The sequence below is a fragment of the Bubalus kerabau genome, chromosome 17, assembly GCF_029407905.1.
Source record: "Bubalus kerabau isolate K-KA32 ecotype Philippines breed swamp buffalo chromosome 17, PCC_UOA_SB_1v2, whole genome shotgun sequence".
In the NCBI taxonomy this organism is placed as follows: domain Eukaryota; kingdom Metazoa; phylum Chordata; class Mammalia; order Artiodactyla; family Bovidae; genus Bubalus; species Bubalus kerabau.
In genome coordinates this window covers 56,814,225-56,830,955 of record NC_073640.1, presented here as the reverse complement: position 1 = coordinate 56,830,955, position 16,731 = coordinate 56,814,225, and the positions used below count along the sequence as shown (strand labels likewise).

Sequence of the window (16,731 nt, the reverse complement as noted above, 5' to 3'; positions counted from 1 at the left end):
AGCCCCGCGCACGGACGGGTGTATGAGGCTGCAAACCTAGTTTTCTGACGCTCCCCACCCCACCCACGCAGTTGTCATGGAAACGAAGCGTTACCAGCACCATCTCCCTCCCCTTTCTCTAAGAGACACACAGACAAAGTTAGAAGGTTGAGTGGGCTGGAAGATTGTCCGAAACGCTGAGAAGCTATGCAGTCCCATAGCTCTCCACTGTCACTCCCTGATCCTCCAAGGACTGCTACGCCTGCGCAGGAGACAGAGTCTGGGTACCAAGGCGCGCGGGGAGAGAGGCACGCATGCGTACGAGGGTTTTGCGCGTGCGCTCTGGTGGTATCAGGGAGCTAGGGGAAGGAGCGCCACGCTAACCTTGCGCCTGCGCAACTGCAGCCCGCTGACGGAGGCCGGTGGAGGGCAATTCTGCGCTTGCGCTAGGGCGGGGGGCGTGAAACCCAAGCGGTAAGGGCGTTGGGGGACCGACCGGCGCTAGGTGCGCCTGCGCCTTGGCTCGCGGGGCGGCCGGGGGCGGGGCCCAGAAAGGGAGGGAGAGAGCCGGCAGGGGGAGGGAAGAGGCCGCAGAAGCCCGAGCCTTGACCGACGGGCAGGCGGGGGCTGCGGCGGCGCCGGTGAGTGATCCGCGGCTCGACTCGGTCCCCACCCTCCGTGACCCTCACTCTTCCTGGAGTCTCCCTTAGCCCCCGTTGCCCCGCGAGCCAATCCCGCACCCCCATAACCCTTAGGGCTCCCCTTGATTCGTGGCAATCCCCAGAGCCCCCACAATCCCCGCAGACCCTAATCCCTAAGAGTTATATTCCCGGCTCCTCCACTGTCTTAGGAGCCCCCAACTCACCATTATTTCTGGACTGCCCTTCTAAGGACCACTTCTGTTACTGGTCTTGCAGACGTCCGATTGCCCCCGAACCCCCAGAGCGCTCCACTGATCCAGTTCTCCCCCTTCTTGCTGCATCTCCTTTTGAGGATCTCCTTATCCCCATCACTCTCGTGTTTCATCGACCCCCGAGACACCCCCATTCTCCTTGCATTTCCCACTCTTCTATGTCCCCAGTTCTCCTCTAACTGCCGCAGACACCCCCTCTTCTTCCGCTCTTCCTCATTTCCCTCCACTCCTCCAGACCCTCCCCCCATTTTCATCAACTCCCTGGCCTGGCACTTTGCGCCGCGCCTGGCACGAGACGAGCGCTCAGTCGGTGTCATCTATTCTTTGGCACTCTGACGGCCCCCCGCGGCCGGTCTCCTCCGTCTGCCCTCCGCCCCTAACCCTGTCCCCGGGGACCCGGGAGCCGGTGTCCGGGCGGCCGGGGTGGGGCGGGAGGCGCGGGGCCGCTGAACCCCATGCCAGCGCCATGCGCCCTGTGCCCGCAGCGCCGGCGCCCCCCATGCGCCAGGCGGCCGGACGGCGGCGTCGGGGGGCGCCATGGCCTCGGCGGCGGCGGGCGAAGCGGAAGAGACCACCCGGCTGCGCAAGCCGCGCTTCTCGTTCGAAGAGAACCAGATCCTGATCCGCGAGGTGCGCGCCCACTACCCGCAGCTCTACGGCGCTCAGAGCCGTCGGGTGAGCGTGGCCGAGCGGCGGCGAGTGTGGGACGGCATCGCCGCCAAGATCAACAGCATCACCAGCTGGAAGCGCACGGGCCAGGAGGTGCAGAAGCGCTGGAACGACTTCAAGCGCCGCACCAAAGAGAAGCTGGCCCGCGTGCCGCACTCCACGCAGGGCGCCGGGCCTGCCGCCGAGGACGCTTTCTCCGCTGAGGAGGAGACCATTTTTGCCATCCTGGGACCGGGTGTGGCGGGGTCAGGAGCTAGTGCAGGGGCCGAGCAGCCCCCCGCCGCTGCCTCCTCACAGCCGCCAGCCCCGAGTGCCTGCGCCCAACGCTATGTGCTGTCTGAGGATCGCAGGGAGGATCGACGCGCGGGTGAGTTCCTTCAGCATCACCTTAGCAAAAGCAACCAAATTCTACTTTGTGTCTGGCGCTGTTCCGAGCCCTTTCTATGGCGCTTCAGGTCCTCACTACAACCATGTAAAGGGCATGCTGCTGTAATCCCCATTTTACACCTGTAGAGACTGAGGTTCAGAAAAGTGTGGCGACTGTCAGAGACAAGAATGGAACCCTGACCTAGGAGATCTGGCTCCAGAAATCCACAGTTGGGATCATCAGCTCGCCCACGCTTTTCACTAATTGTAGTGTAGGGAGTGACTCCGGAGGCAGACAGTTTGGGCTCCACTTACTACTTTGCCACTCAGCCGTGTTATTTGGGATAAGTTACTGCTCATCAGTTTCTGCATCTGTGAAATGGGAATAAAAGATTGTCCCCACCTCACAGGGCTGCTGGGCAAATTAAATGGGCTAATATGTGTAAATTGCTTAGCACGTTGCCTCCTTGTAGTTTCTGGTACAATTACCAACACTGTTAATTAGCAACTGTTTCACCATTTTGTAAATCAAAGACTTAGGGAGGTTTGGTAATTTTCCCAAGGTCATGCCCAGAGTAGAGGAACCCAGGAGAGTGGAGTACAAAACTTCCCTTGCAGCCTTGACTCTGGATAATTATTTCTTCTACAGCTATTCCCCAGGCAACTGCCCCCAAGGGTTGGGGACAGAGGTGTGACTGAGACATCCTCGGGTCTGCCCTTCTGGACTCACAGTTCAGTGGGGGAGACAGATCCATGCATAGACCGTGATGACTCAGAGCAGGCAGGGCTGGGTGGTGGGAGTTCTGATGGGGGCACCTGATCCAGCCTGGGCAGTCAAGGAGGGCTTCCCGGAGTAGGAGGCATCAGACTTGCAATACAGAGTGAGAATGAAGAAGAGCTGGAAAAGTGTTCCAGAAGAAGGAAGAGCATGTACAATAGTTTGGAGGCAAGAGAGTTTGGCCACTTTAGGAAACTGAGAGATGTTGCCTTCTGAGAGGAGAGGAAGAAAGAACATATTTTTGAGATGAGGCCAGAGAGGTCAGCAAAGGTCAAACCATGTAGTTCTTTTAAGCTGAGATAAGGAGTTCAGTTTTATCTTAAGTACTGTGGGGAGCCACTGAAGGGTTTAGAGAAAGAGGGGATGTGTGATCCAACAAGGCATCTCAGGATCATGTATTATAATTTCAAGAGGTGCATTCACTCACCCAAGATCACACAGCAAGTAAGCAGTAAGAACTTGAATACAGGTTGTGTCCAACTCAAGTTAAGTCCGTGAACTTAACTTATGCACTGGACTAGACGGCCTGATATAATATATACCAGATATATATATATATACACACACACACACACACCTGGTATATATGCATAAACAACATGTGTGTGTGTGTATATATATACACACACACACATGTTGTTTATGCATATTGTTTTTTTTTGTTTGTTGCTAAGTCAAGTCCAACTCTTTGGCAACTCCATGGACTGTAGCCTGCCAGGCTCCTCTGTCCATGAGATTTCCCAGGCAAGAACACTGGAGTGGGTTGCCATTTCCTTCTCCAGGGAATCTTCCTGACCCAGGGATCAAACCCATGGCTCCTGCATTGCAGGCAGATTCTTTACTGCTGAGCCACCTGGGAAGCCCACAACAACAACACACAACAATGACAATTAATATTGACTGAGAGTTAATGAGTGTGCAGGAAGTGGATCACACATGGTTTGTAAATAAAGGTCAGGACTTTGGATTTTATCTTGACGGCATCTGGGAGGCAGACAGTGTCTTAAGCAGGAGAAAGACACCATCACTTGGGACCCTCGTCCTCAGTATGAAGCAAACATCAGTGTTTCTGTGAAATGGCCCCATTGAACCAGCACAAAGATGGCAAACTTATTACGTCAAAAGCTGTGCAACCCCTCCATTCATTCATTTATTCAACAGGCACCATGGTAGGTGCTGCGAACACTAGGGAGAAAAACACAATTTTCCTTTCCATATGAAACTGACATTCTAGCTATGGTAGACAAACCACAGACAAGTAACCCTCAAAGCAAACCCTCAAATTACACGAAGAAGTGGTAAAAGAGGCAAAACAAAGCATGTTAGGAGGATAGTGAGTAATGGGAGGGGGGTGGCCGCTGCAGATGGGAGTCAGGAAGGGCTTCTCTGGAGGTGAAATTTGAGCAGAGACCTGAATAGAGACTGGGCCAAGTGGCTATCTGGAGGAAGAGTACTCCAGCTGGAGGGAACAGCAGGTGCAAAGGCCCTGAGGCAGGTATGTGCTTAAAGTATCCTTGATTAGAATCTCACACAGAGATTACCCACTGTGTGAAACCCTGAAAAGAGGAACCGCTCTGACTGAAGGACAGGAGCAGGGCCTGGGGCAGCCTGAGGAATCGTTTCTGACACTGCAAGGTCAGATAAGGATCGTTTATCTTGTGACCTAATATTTGAATGAAGAGCAGTAACAATAACAACATTGAGACCTTAACTGTGCCAGGCACTGGCCTACGCCATGTACCCATGGTGATTCACTTAACATCTGTAACCACCCTTGGGGAGATGTTCTGTTACAGGATTACTTGGTCCTGTGTTCACAGGCATCCATTTACAGGTGGGAAAACTGAGGCCCAAAGGTTGCAAATAACTCTGATTTTTAACTCTCCTAGTGGTCCTTCCATAACCCCTGTGAGCTTGAAGGCTGGGCCCCTTTCTGTTATTTTTGTGCTTGTGCTAAGTCACTTCAGTCGTGTCTGACTCCGTGTGACCCTATGGACTGTAACCTGCCAGGCTCCTCTGTCCATGGGCTTCTCCAGCCAAGAATAGTGAGTGGGTTGCCATGCCCTCCTCCAGGGGATCTTTCTAGACTAGAAAAGTCTAGGAAGCTCTTCCTTTACTAGACTAAAAAAGTCATATATTATTTCCAAGTGGCTGCAATTCCCATGTGCTTTATGAAGACTTGCCACCATGGATCCCATAGCGCCGGCCCAAGGAATGGTTAAAAGCATAGGCTCTGAAACCTACCTAGGTTCAAAGCCCTCTTTTCCCATTCACCAGCTCTGTGACACCTCTCTGGGCTTCAAGTCAGCTCATCTGTAAAATGGGCTAATAATGATAGCACCTACCCCAGTGACTGGCTGGAAGGACTCAGTGAAATAACATAAGAGGAGAACCTAGCCACTTTACTCAGGGCTGGCCAGGAAGATGTCCAACCACCTTTAGCTCTGGTTATTGGTGCTCTGCCAGCCTCTCCCACCTGTCCAGGCTGCCTGGCCTAAGAGGATGGAGCGGGTGGTGATCCTGGTAGAGGGAACAGTATGTACACTGGGGTTGAGGCAAAGAAGAGGAATAGAAAGGGGCAAAAGCTGAGACTTTATAGCCCTAGAGTAAATCTTGGACTGTCCCCCTTGGGTGCTGGGAGCTGTGGGAGGGTTGCTACCAGTACTTGGGGCCTGGTGCCCAGTCAGTACTGACTCCTAGGAAGCCCCGGTCCTTTTCTCATTAAAGACAAAATTTTGTGCTGGACATTGTTCTAGGCGCTGGGTAAACAGCCGTGAACAAAACAAAGCCCTGCCTGATGGAGCTGACATAAGGAGGAGGAGACAGACCACAAACACAGAGCGATCCCATGCCAGGTGGAGATAAGTGCTATAAAACAAATCAGGGAGGGTTAGGAGAGAGAAAAGGACAGAGCTGCATCAGACAGAGGGTTGTGATGTTCTTCCCAAGAAGACCATGTTTGAGCAGAAGCCTAAGGAGGTGAGGGAGGGAGCCTGGCAGGTGACTGGGGAAAGATCTTTTCCAGGCTGACTGAGAAGCAAGTGCAAAGGCCCTGGGGCAGGAGTGGGTCTACAGCGTATGAGGATCTGGGACTTAGCTGACGGTCCAGTAGTTGGGACTCCACACTTCCAATGCAGGGAGCACAGGTTTGATCCCTAGTTGGGAAACTAAGATCCCACATGCCACCCAGTGTGGCCAAAATTTAAACAAACAAAAAGTGTATGAGGACCTACACGAAGGTCAATGTGGCTGGAACCAAATGAACGAGAGAGAGAAGGAGTGAGACGTGAGGTTAGGGAGGCAACGGAGGCAGATTGTGGGGACCTAAGAACTTTGCTTTTACTGTGAAAAATAGCCACAGGAGGGTTTTGAGCAGACAAAAGACAGATCTCACTTGTACCTTTATTGAGGGAGAATTTTCAGACCATACAACCCACTGATTTAATAAGTGTACAATTCAGGGGCTTTTAGTATATTCATAGACTTGCACAACCATCCCTACAGTCCATTTTAGAAACTTTCATCACTCCAAAAAGGAACCCTATACCTCTTAGCCATCAACCCTGCTGTGTCCCTCCATCTCTGCCCAGCCCTGGGCAACCACTAATCCACTTTCTGTCTCTCTAAGATTGTCCATTTTGGGCATTCCATGTAAATGAATGCTAATGAGGTCCTTTGTGAGTAGCTACTTTCCTGTAGCATAACTGTCCTGTATTTTAGTTGGACCCTTGAGGGCTGCTGGTAGAGAACAGACTCTTCAGGGGTGGAGGTGGGGCTGGGAGCCCAGTGAATAGTCCCAGGTCGGGAGATGATGGCGGTTGGACCAGGATGGGCGTCATGGAGTCAGACAGATGTTGTACAAATGGTTATTTGTACACGAGTGGTGTCTTGGGAAAGAGAAAGAGTGACTTTTTGACTTTGTCCCAAGCAGCTAGAAGGATGGGGCTGCCATCATCTGAGATGGGGGTGGCTGAGGGAGGAGCAGGTATAGGGGAGAACCAGGAGCTCAGATCCGGCAAGTGAGTTGGAGGCATTATTGGATGAGATTATTGGAGGGGATATGCGACACAGCTGGAGAGAGAGGTTTGGGAAATCTGGGAGCCTGTGCATGAAGACTGTTCATGTCCACGAGCATGAATGACATCCCAGGTGAGAAGAGGAAGCCCCGCAGGCTTGCAGCTGACCTGGCACAGGCCAGAGTTAAGACTGCCATCCTGCCATCCTGGTTGGAGAGACCCCCTATTACTCCAGAAGTCCCCCTCTCCTGCTCCAGCCACCTCTTCTCTCTTCCAGGCCCTCCTACTCCCTCCCTTCTCCCCAGGATCCAGGGATGTGGCCAGAGATGGTTCTGTCTGGATAGTTCAGAGCCTTCTAGAATGTTGGTTCTTACTCTGAATGACCCAGGGGGGAGAAACAATATATTTAACAATAACCTGGTGGCCGATGCCAGCCTTAATGGAAACTGGGTCTTGGAGGTCTCCTGTTGAGCCATTAAGGCTGGCATCGGCCACCAGGTTATTGTTAAATATATTGTTTCTCCCCACTGGGTCATGGGGCTTTGCTCCAAGGCATGATCCAACTTAGGTTTTCAAAAGCTGACTTTGGGGCCAGGCTGGGTGGGAGGTGGAAAGGGGAAATCATGACAGTGTTACAGGTCCCACCCATCTTACCTACATCTCTCTCTCCACAGACACACCAGCCCACAGCAAAGGGGGCTCCAGCAGCCCAGAGCCTTGGGCCAGAGCCTCCTGCAATCCCCAGGAAGGGGGCTGCCAGCCACCCAAGGAGCGTGAGTCCTCGCCCCCTCCAGCCCTGCAGACCGTCCAGTTGCCCCGCCTGGCCTTGTCTCCACCGCCCCCAGCCCCTCCACCACCGCCGCCACCACCCCCGCCCCCCCAGCCACCGCAGCAAGCCCAAGTGGCACCCTCGCCCCCCAGCCCCCCACCCCCTCCGCTGCCTCCACCCTCGGCCCCAGACCCCTCCCTGGACTTCCTGCGGGCTCAGCAGGAGACTGCCAATGCCATCCGGGAGCTGGCGGGCACCCTGCGCCAGGGACTGGCCAAACTGAGCGAGGCCCTCAGTGCCCTGCTGCCCCTTCTGCCAGGAACCCCTGCTGACCCACTGCCCCCACCTCTGCCCCCACCCCCGCCCCCACCCCCCAGGCCCATCTTGCCCCCACCCTCCCCCAAGGTGGAGGTCACCCCAGAGCCGGTGTCTGTGGTGGCAGCCGTGGTGGATGGGGCGGTGGTGGCAGCCAGGGGGGTGATCATTGCCCCGAGGAGCGAAGAGGGGGCCCCCCGGCCGCCCCCTGCCCCTCTCCCACCCCATGACTCCCCCCCACACAAAAGGAGGAAAAGTTTCCCTACACGGAAGAGGCGGGGGCGATGGAAATCTCCCTGAAATCTGCCATGGGGTTCCAGCTTGTCTACGCACCTTTTGCCTGCACCTCCTCCCCAACCTTAGCCCTGTGGGGGAGGGCAATGCACCTTCCCTTCCCAGCTGCACCCCGGCTCCCTGCTGCAGGGGCACGAGCACCCCACCCCCTGTACTAGTTAGTGCCTGATTCTAGGGCGGGGAGGCCTCCTGGATGGGCCCCCCAGCCCTTTCTCCAGTACAGCGCTGTCTGCCTGGCTGCTTCCCCCAACCCTGACTTCTAAGCCATGGATTTTATGTTATTTATTATATAACATAATAATATGGTGGGTTGCGGAGGGAAACCTGCACTACCCCACACCCCCGCCCCTGCCCCTAACAACTCCTGGCCTTGACTTGAAGAGAACTGACCCACCTCCCCAACCCAGACTTTGGAGGGGGTGGGGGCTGCAAGACAAATCAGGATGAAGAGGAGACTGCAGTTTGTACCCTAGGGAGGAGGGGGTGGAGTTCTCACTGGGGAGATGGAGGTTGAGCCTTCTGCCTCCCACTGCAGGTCTCTGACCTCCAGAGCTTAACCCCCTCCGTTCTCCCCAGTGGTGACTAGATATCAATAAACTTATTTTTTAATACAATTACTTGGGGCTCTGCCTGAGACAGGCCTGGAATTGCACCACCTATACAAGGAGCAGCATACCAGGCCCATCTTTCTGTGGGCAGGTGACACCCCCTTGAAGTTGGAGGCTGGTAGTTTTCTAGACTTTTTTTTTTCCTTAAAGCCATCAAGTCCTGTGTTGAAATCTTACCCTATTTTTTCATCCTTCAGACACCCCCTGCTAAATGTGACCTCTAGGAGGACATCTTGGATTCCTTTTTCTGGGCTAGGATGGGTCTGCTGCTTAGATTTTCCCTCGGCATTCTGTGGTCCCTAAATGAACACATACCTTTATCTATTTAAAGCCTGCTTCCCCTATAGTTTAATGAAGTCGAGGAGCTGGTTCTCTTTTCTACTCCCAAACTGGCTGCAGAACCTGGTAGCTAAGTAGGTAATAGCCATCACCCTGGACTCAGACCTGGTTCAAGCCCTGGTGCTGCCCAGCCAGCTGTGTAACTACAGGCCTTTATTGTCCTCATCTGTAATATGGGCATAAAGATTTAGCTGTCTTTACCGGCTACAACTACATCCTATTCATCCTTCAGGTCACAGCTCAAATATCACCCCCTCAAGGAAAGCCTTTCCTCACACCTCCTTTCTCCCCCAGCAGTTATAAAAGAAAGGGAGTTGAATAATCATTTGAGTACATTTAAATTCAATGTCTGCCTCCAGGTGAGCCTTGTCAGGGCAAGGCCTGAGCTATCTGAGTCAGTGTCCTCAGCATTGCCCACCACAGGTTGTCTTTGAAGTAACAGGAGCTTAAAAACAACTTTCATTTATGGTGCTCCTTTTCTATGCCAGGCTCCATGTTCAGCATTAATATGAATGTGCATTTTAACCTGAAGGTACCCAATGAAAAGCAGGAGTCTCCATTTTCTCCTGAGAAGGTTTAGAAGCTTGCCCTAAATTTGTCAGGGCCCAATGCAGTTCACCGGTCTGGCTGGAACTCTTGAATCCCACTCTCTTTAATCTTTACTAAAGAATAACCCAAAGATGATTTTACATGATACATAGATGGCCTTTTTAATGGCTCTATATGCACGTAGTTTTATTTTGTAAAAATGAACCTAGTACTTAAAACCTGTAATTATGCACATACCGCTTAGGATAAGGCAGAAGTAAATAGCCTTTTTTCATAGGAGTTAACTTCAAGAAAAATGTTAATGATAACAGTGGTAAACAAAATTGTGCAGCTGAGACTGAAGTCTGGGTAACAGAAACAGACCTGCTATGGCTGCAACGGGATGAAGGGGAGGGGAAGCAGGCGCTCCCTGATTAGTTTGAAAACTGCTAATGAATGCAACCCTGGCAAGTCATTAAGATACTTGGAGCACAAACGAGACCCGGTGGCTTCCCTGGTGGCTCAGTGGTAAGGAAATCTGCCTGCCAATTAAGGAGATGTAGGTTCGATGCCTGTCTGGGTCAGGAAGGTTCCCTGGAGAAGGAAATGGCAACCCACTCCAGTCTTCGTGCCTACTTCTTCGAGTAGCCTGGCGGCCTACAATCCATGGGGTAGCCAGAGTCAAACAAGGCTTAACGACTGAACAACAGACCCAGGCCTAGAGAAAAGAGGCTGATGTCGGTTAGAATCTGGAAACCTGTCTCTCCTCCACACGCCCCTTCTCCAAGCATGCCCTGCAGCGTTCCTTCGCCGGGAAGCACGAGGGTCCCAAAAGCCTGCTTTTGCCTATCAGGTAGTAAGCACTCAAGGTTGGAAAAACGAGGTCTGGTTCTTGCGCTCCCCAGAAACTATGCCCCACCTCCAACTCTTGCTATCTGGCCTCATTTTCTCCTTCCAAATTAGTGAGCCGTAGAGGTCGAGAGCTCCTCTCAACCCGGCGCTCAGAAACCCCAGAAATTGAGGTGGGGGGTGGGTTGTGGACAGACAGCGGGAATCAAGAAGGCCTCGATCAACCTCTCAGGCGGCGGAAGTGCGTCGGTTTGTCCACCCCGCGGAGCATTTCGGGAATTGTAGTGAAGTTCGGCGGGGTGCGCAGAAACTGACGGTGTAACCCTTTGGAGACCAGAGCGCGCCGGCGGAACTGGAACAGTTAGGGGCGTTCGACCACTCCCTTTGGCAGATAAAGCAACTGACGCGGAGACCTTCAGTCCTCTCCTCTCCGCTTGCCCCAGTTAAGAGTCTGATATCCAAGAGCTGGGCAAGACGAAGTGCCAAGTGGACAGCCCTACCCAACACTTGAGTCGCCAGCTTCCTGTCCCCCCTACCCTGAAACCTTCCAGTTAAGGCCCCTCCGCCCCCGTCCCACGAGCTGCTGCCTTCAGTAACCGGTAGCCGGCCCACCTTTTGAAGGGCGGGGAACTGAATTTCAGAGAAGGCAAGACTTGCCTAAAGTTGCACAGCAAGTCGGAGTAAGAAACCGGATGCCTGTCCACCTCCCGCAATTTCTGAATCCCCGGTGGCTCTCACCATTCGTATCACATCCCCGCCCCCAACCTTTGTCTCCAGCTGCTTGGCACGACCAAACAAACTCCCTGCCCCGCGGCGAGGAGTAATCACGGTTGCGCCACGGAGAGGCGGCGAGCCCCAACCATCCTGCAGCCTGCGGTCCCCTTTAAGAACAGGGCCCGGCGGGACTACGTTTCCCAGAAGGCTTTGCCGGTGCGTTATGTAACTTTCCCTGCGAAGCGGCCTCTGGGGCAGAAAGAGGCGGCGGCGGCGGCGGCGGCGGGAGAGGCGGGAGCCCGAGGCGGCGGCGCCCGCGGCCCATCGCGGGGCCCGAGCTGTGCGCCGCGGCCTGGAGCCTGGACCCGGCGGGGGCGCCGACGTGCCTCTGCCAGTCTTCTCGAGGAGGCGGGAGTGAGGAAAAAGGCTTAGGGCCCAGGGGGCGGGGAAGGGGGGCCGGGCCTGGATCCGCGGGGAGGCCGAGCGAAAGGCCTGGCCGTGGCTCGCGCGGTCCCGGGGACGCGAATCAAACGGCGGCGGCGCGGATCGAACGGCGGCGGCGGCGGCGGCGGGTGGAAGGCGAGAGCCCGAACGGGCGCGTGCGGGGGCTATGGCGTCCGTGCAGGCGTCCCGCCGCCAGTGGTGCTACCTGTGCGACCTGCCCAAGATGCCGTGGGCCATGGTGTGGGACTTCAGTGAAGCCGTGTGCCGCGGATGCGTGAACTTCGAGGGCGCGGATCGCATCGAGCTGCTCATTGATGCCGCCCGCCAGCTCAAGCGCAGCCACGTGCTCCCCGAGGGCCGTTCGCCGGGGCCCCCGGCCCTCAAGCACCCGGCCACTAAGGACCTGGCTGCCGCCGCCGCACAGGGCCCTCAGTTGCCGCCTCCACAGGCTCAGCCCCAGCCGTCGGGGACAGGCGGCGCTGTCTCCGGCCAGGACCGCTATGACAGGGCCACATCGTCGGGCCGCCTCCCCCTGCCCTCGCCCGCCCTGGAGTACACCCTGGGGTCCCGCCTGGCCAATGGGCTGGGCCGTGAAGAGGCTGTGGCGGAGGGGGCGCGAAGGGCCCTGCTTGGCTCCATGCCCGGCTTGGTGCCCCCCGGGCTGCTAGCAGCTGCAGTGTCTGGCCTGGGAAGCCGAGGCCTGACGCTGGCACCCGGCTTGAGTCCTGCCCGTCCAGCTTTCGGCTCCGATTTCGAGAAGGAGAAGCAACAGAGGAATGCGGACTGTCTTGCAGAACTGAACGAGGCCATGAGGGGCCGGGCAGAGGAATGGCACGGGCGCCCCAAAGCCGTCCGGGAACAACTGCTGGCGCTGTCCGCCTGCGCCCCTTTCAATGTCCGTTTCAAGAAGGATCACGGGCTGGTGGGACGCGTGTTCGCCTTCGATGCTACTGCCCGCCCGCCAGGCTACGAGTTCGAGCTGAAGCTCTTCACCGAATACCCCTGTGGTTCTGGCAACGTGTACGCGGGAGTCCTGGCCGTCGCTCGCCAGATGTTTCATGATGCTCTGCGCGAGCCGGGCAAGGCGCTGGCCTCATCAGGCTTCAAGTACCTCGAATATGAACGCCGGCACGGCTCTGGGGAATGGCGCCAGCTGGGGGAGCTGCTAACGGATGGGGTCCGCAGCTTCCGCGAGCCAGCTCCCGCGGAGGCCCTGCCCCAGCAGTATCCAGAGCCGGCCCCTGCAGCCCTCTGCGGCCCTCCCCCACGAGCCCCATCCCGGAATCTGGCTCCCACTCCACGCCGTCGCAAGGCCTCCCCTGAGCCCGAGGGCGAGGCAGCTGGGAAGATGACCACAGAGGAGCAGCAGCAGCGGCACTGGGTGGCACCCGGCGGCCCATTCTCCGCTGATACCCCTGGTGTGCCCTCCCCCATTGCCGCCCTGAAGAACGTGGCGGAGGCCCTGGGCCACTCCCCCAAGGACCCTGCCGGGAGTGGGGGCCCTGTGCGCGCCGGGGGTGCCAGCCCCGCCGCCTCCTCCACGGCCCCGCCTCCAGCCCAGCATCGTCTAGTGGCCCGCAACGGTGAGGCAGAAGTGAGCCCCACAGCAGGGGCGGAAGCTGTTAGCGGGGGTGGTAGTGGCGCCGGGGCGACCCCTGGGGCCCCCCTGTGCTGCACTCTCTGCCGGGAGCGTCTGGAAGACACCCACTTCGTCCAGTGCCCCTCAGTGCCCGGACATAAGTTTTGTTTTCCCTGCTCCCGCGAGTTCATCAAGGCTCAGGGCCCTGCTGGAGAGGTATACTGCCCCAGCGGAGACAAGTGCCCGCTAGTGGGCTCCTCTGTCCCCTGGGCCTTCATGCAGGGAGAGATCGCCACCATCCTTGCTGGAGACATCAAGGTTAAGAAAGAACGGGACCCCTAGGCCACCACTGCCACCAGTCTACTGCCCATCCACCCCCGCCCCCCTCCACCCCTTGCCACCCACCGCTGCTGCGGATAAATTATTCCCTCCCCTACCCAGGCCTGTGCCTCCCTCACCTGTGTACATACCCACTTCCTTATCCCAGATGGGTCCCTTGGGGTAGATGCATTGAGGGTGGGGGGAGAAAGCTTCTGTCCGAGGGGGTGTTTGGGGTCCCCTGACCCCTCTGGTTTCCCTCTCCCCTCCTTGGCTTGGCTTTGCTGCTGCTTGTAGTTGAGGGAGAGGTGGCCCCCTCCTCCTTGAGAAGGGGCCTCCTGAAATCTCGCTCTTTATAAATGAAGCAAAAGCATTTTATTGCCCCCCCCCCCCCATCTTACCCCCTTTTCCTCCTTCAATAAACCGAAAGATGGGTTTTTTCCTTCTTGGTCCCTTAGTTGTGTGCGATGCTGCGCCCCCTTTGGGACTAAACTGAACCTGCAAGGGAGAGGACGTCGCGTTGTAGCCTCCAGGTGGCGCCCTTCACTCAGGTGGGCTCACCGGCTGTTTTCACAAAGGCTGGCCGAGCCTTCTAGTCATCAGCCCGTTTTCCAGATGCCAGAACTAAGGCTTACGCGGGGAGCGGGGCGGGGGAAGGGGATGGCTCTTGCATAGTAGCCACAGCCAAGCTCGGGAATTAGGTTTCCCGTCTGGCCCATCCCCGGAAGGTAGAGGACACAGTGCCCCCGAGGGGGGGTGGAAAGAGGCTTCCCAGAAGGGACCAGCTGTGAGTTCTTGCTGGGTAGGGAGAAAATTAGGCCAGATTGCTAGGGGGAACTGCGCGAGGACATTTACCTCCTGAAGTGCACTAAACAGGGTCCCTGGGAAGACGGTGAGTGCTGCTCGCCTGCTGGTGCCCTGAACTGCGCGCCCATCTCGAGATCAGCCTCAAGGGCGGCCTCCCTGAGACACCGTGACTGGCCGGGTGGAAGGCACTCCCCCCGCGGTCACCTCTGATGTGTGCGGCCTTGTCCCGCACCTGTCCCGGCCGGCTGATTATTAACCAGGACTTCCTGCTCGCTGGCGTCAGGGGGCGGGGCCTGAGCGGGCTGCAGCAAAGCAGGGGTTAAGGGGAGGGGGCGGCCCCAAGAGCCCAGCCCCCACCCCAGCGGCCTTCCCCACCCCACCCCCCGCCCCTCGCGCGACCCTGACGTGGAGATTCCGGGAAGGGGGAAAGCGGGGTGCAAAGGCCAGCAGGTGGCCAGAGAGATGGGGAGTGACTGTCAGACGGCTGTGAGGCCCTAGATTGCCCCAGGTGTCAGGAACCCAGCTGTTATATCACCCAACTCTGGAAGGCCTTAACGTCCAGACCCATGTTGGTTACCCAGGTGTCCCACCCACAAGTCCCAGCTCCCAAATATTAGGGACCCTGGGGCCTGGTCCTCCGTAGCTGCAGCACCCTCAGTTCTTGGTCTGGGGGGTCCCCTCCCTCCCCCCAGCCACCAGGTCTCAGGTGTTCTGTCACCCCTGGCACTGCCAGCCTGGGCTCTGGGCAGGGCTGGGAAAACCACCCCTGATTAAATACACCAAGGCGATAAGTGTGGGGCAAGGGAGACGCTGGATGGAGCTCCAAGCCTGAGCACCCTTCCTGGGCAATCTTGTGGCCTCCCCTGACCCAGCTCTGCAGACCCAAGTATTGAGTAGCTCCCCCTGCCCCCATCCTGAGTTAAGAGGACTTCAGACGCCAGGGCACTATGCCCCTGGAGGCTAAAGACCTGTGGAGGACACCTGGTCCTTTAAGAACAGCTGGTGGGTGGGTGGGGGGCAGGGGAGTCACCCCCAGCCTGGCCAGTGTGTATTCTAGATAGAGGTTGGGTTAACTATTAACAGAGCAGACAGCCTGAACTGTGTGGGTGTGGGGGGCTGGATCAGCCCCTCTTCATTCAGGGCCAGGGTGGGGCCAGAGCCAAGAGGCTCTGGAGTGATTTGGGGATCAGTGAGTGGATGAAGGGGCTTCATGAAAGAGAGACAGGGACACAGAGAGAGACTGAGGGAAAGATGGAGGCCACAGAGGTGATGAAGGAGCTGTAGAGACTGACTCGTTGAGAGAAGATAGAGACCCAGAGAGAAAAAAGGAGAGATCAATGAAAGACCCTCAGAGATGAGGGAGATGTAGAAACAGAGACAAACATTCAGAAAGGAGAAATATCCCAACTGGTTAAGAGAGGCTGAGATACACTGAGGAAATGCCAACAATAGAGAAAGGAGAGAGAAGAGAGAGTCAAAAAGAGGATGATAAAGAGGAGAGAGGGAGGGGGGAGGCTGTGAAATCAGGAAAAGGTACAGGTTTGAACTAAAGAGTTAATACATAAGAAGGGCAGGGCTGGGTCTGTCAGTCACTTGGTCCCTATATTAAGACCTGGCTCAGTCCTCACCTTCCAGGTCTTAACTCTGCTGACATGTCCTCCAGGAAGCCCTCCTTGACCCTCAGTCTGTGTTAGGTGCTATTTCTGGGTTCCTGCTCCCCTATCCGAGCCCTGAGCATTCTACATCTTAATAGAACTGCACTGCAAGCCCCATAAGGGCAGAATCAAGGCTGTCTCAGTCCCACCGAATCCCCAGTCTTGCCCAGCGCTGGCTGTTTAAAGGATGGATAGATTAATGGATTTCTTTCCTTCAAGAAATGTTTATTCAGCACCCACTGTGTGACCAGCCCTGCTGTAGGTGCTGGGGATACAGCAGGGAACAGAATGCCATCTCTGTTCTCATGCAGCTGACGTTCAGGTGGGAGATACTGACCCATAAATTGTGGATCTCAGCTCCCGATCAGGGATCGAACTCATGCCCCCTGTGGTGGAGGTGCAGAGTCCTAACCACTGGACCTCCAGGGAAGTGCCAGAGATTGGTATTTTAAAAAGGGAGGCAGGGCTTTCTAAGATGACACTAAAAACTAAAGGAGATGAGGGAGAAAGCCAGGAACACTCTGGGAGAATAGCATGTGCAAAGGCCCTGAGGTGGGCACCTGCATGGTTCGCTCCAGAAGCAGCCAGGCAGTCAGTGCAGCTCTGGCAACAGGGAGAGACGTACAACTGAGGTCAGCGGGATCGTAGGGGCACATGGAGGGTCCTGTGGTTCACAGGAAGGACTTTGGATTTTCTTTTAATGGGAACAAGTAGAGGGTTTCAAGCCCTGAGAGAAGAGATGAAACGAATGGGACCGAAAAAGCAAGGAATCAGCTGAGATGGACAGCATC

At 56.1% G+C, this 16,731-nt stretch overlaps 2 protein-coding genes across 3 annotated transcripts; both read left to right on the top strand.

The window, feature by feature from the left end:
- Window positions 1-258: 258 nt before the first annotated feature.
- On the top strand, window positions 259-9,841 carry MYPOP (Myb related transcription factor, partner of profilin). Of its 2 annotated transcripts, none has more exons than XM_055552412.1 (3): window positions 259-453; window positions 1,378-1,928; window positions 7,396-9,841. In XM_055552412.1, the coding sequence occupies exons 2-3, from the start codon at window positions 1,430-1,432 to the stop codon at window positions 8,103-8,105; spliced, it is 1,209 nt and encodes a 402-aa protein (XP_055408387.1). In that variant the 5' UTR covers window positions 259-453; window positions 1,378-1,429; the 3' UTR covers window positions 8,106-9,841. The 2 variants fall into 2 exon arrangements, with proteins under 2 accessions (XP_055408387.1, XP_055408386.1); XM_055552411.1 differs by lacking the exon at window positions 259-453 and adding an exon at window positions 545-620.
- A 38-nt stretch (window positions 9,842-9,879) lies between these two features.
- IRF2BP1 (interferon regulatory factor 2 binding protein 1) lies at window positions 9,880-14,402 on the top strand. Its single transcript, XM_055552410.1, has one exon. The coding sequence runs from the start codon at window positions 11,748-11,750 to the stop codon at window positions 13,500-13,502; it is 1,755 nt and encodes a 584-aa protein (XP_055408385.1). The 5' UTR covers window positions 9,880-11,747; the 3' UTR covers window positions 13,503-14,402.
- Window positions 14,403-16,731: the final 2,329 nt, after the last annotated feature.

Excerpts from the sequence above, each read along its gene's own strand:
- IRF2BP1 (XM_055552410.1), top strand. The coding sequence starts at position 11,748 with ATGGCGTCCGTGCAGGCGTCCCGCCGCCAGTGGTGCTACCTGTGCGAC.
- MYPOP (XM_055552412.1), top strand. The coding sequence starts at position 1,430 with ATGGCCTCGGCGGCGGCGGGCGAAGCGGAAGAGACCACCCGGCTGCGC. Across the intron at positions 1,929-7,395 it reads CAGGGAGGATCGACGCGCGG|ACACACCAGCCCACAGCAAA; the intron begins GTGAGTTCCTTC and ends CTCTCTCCACAG.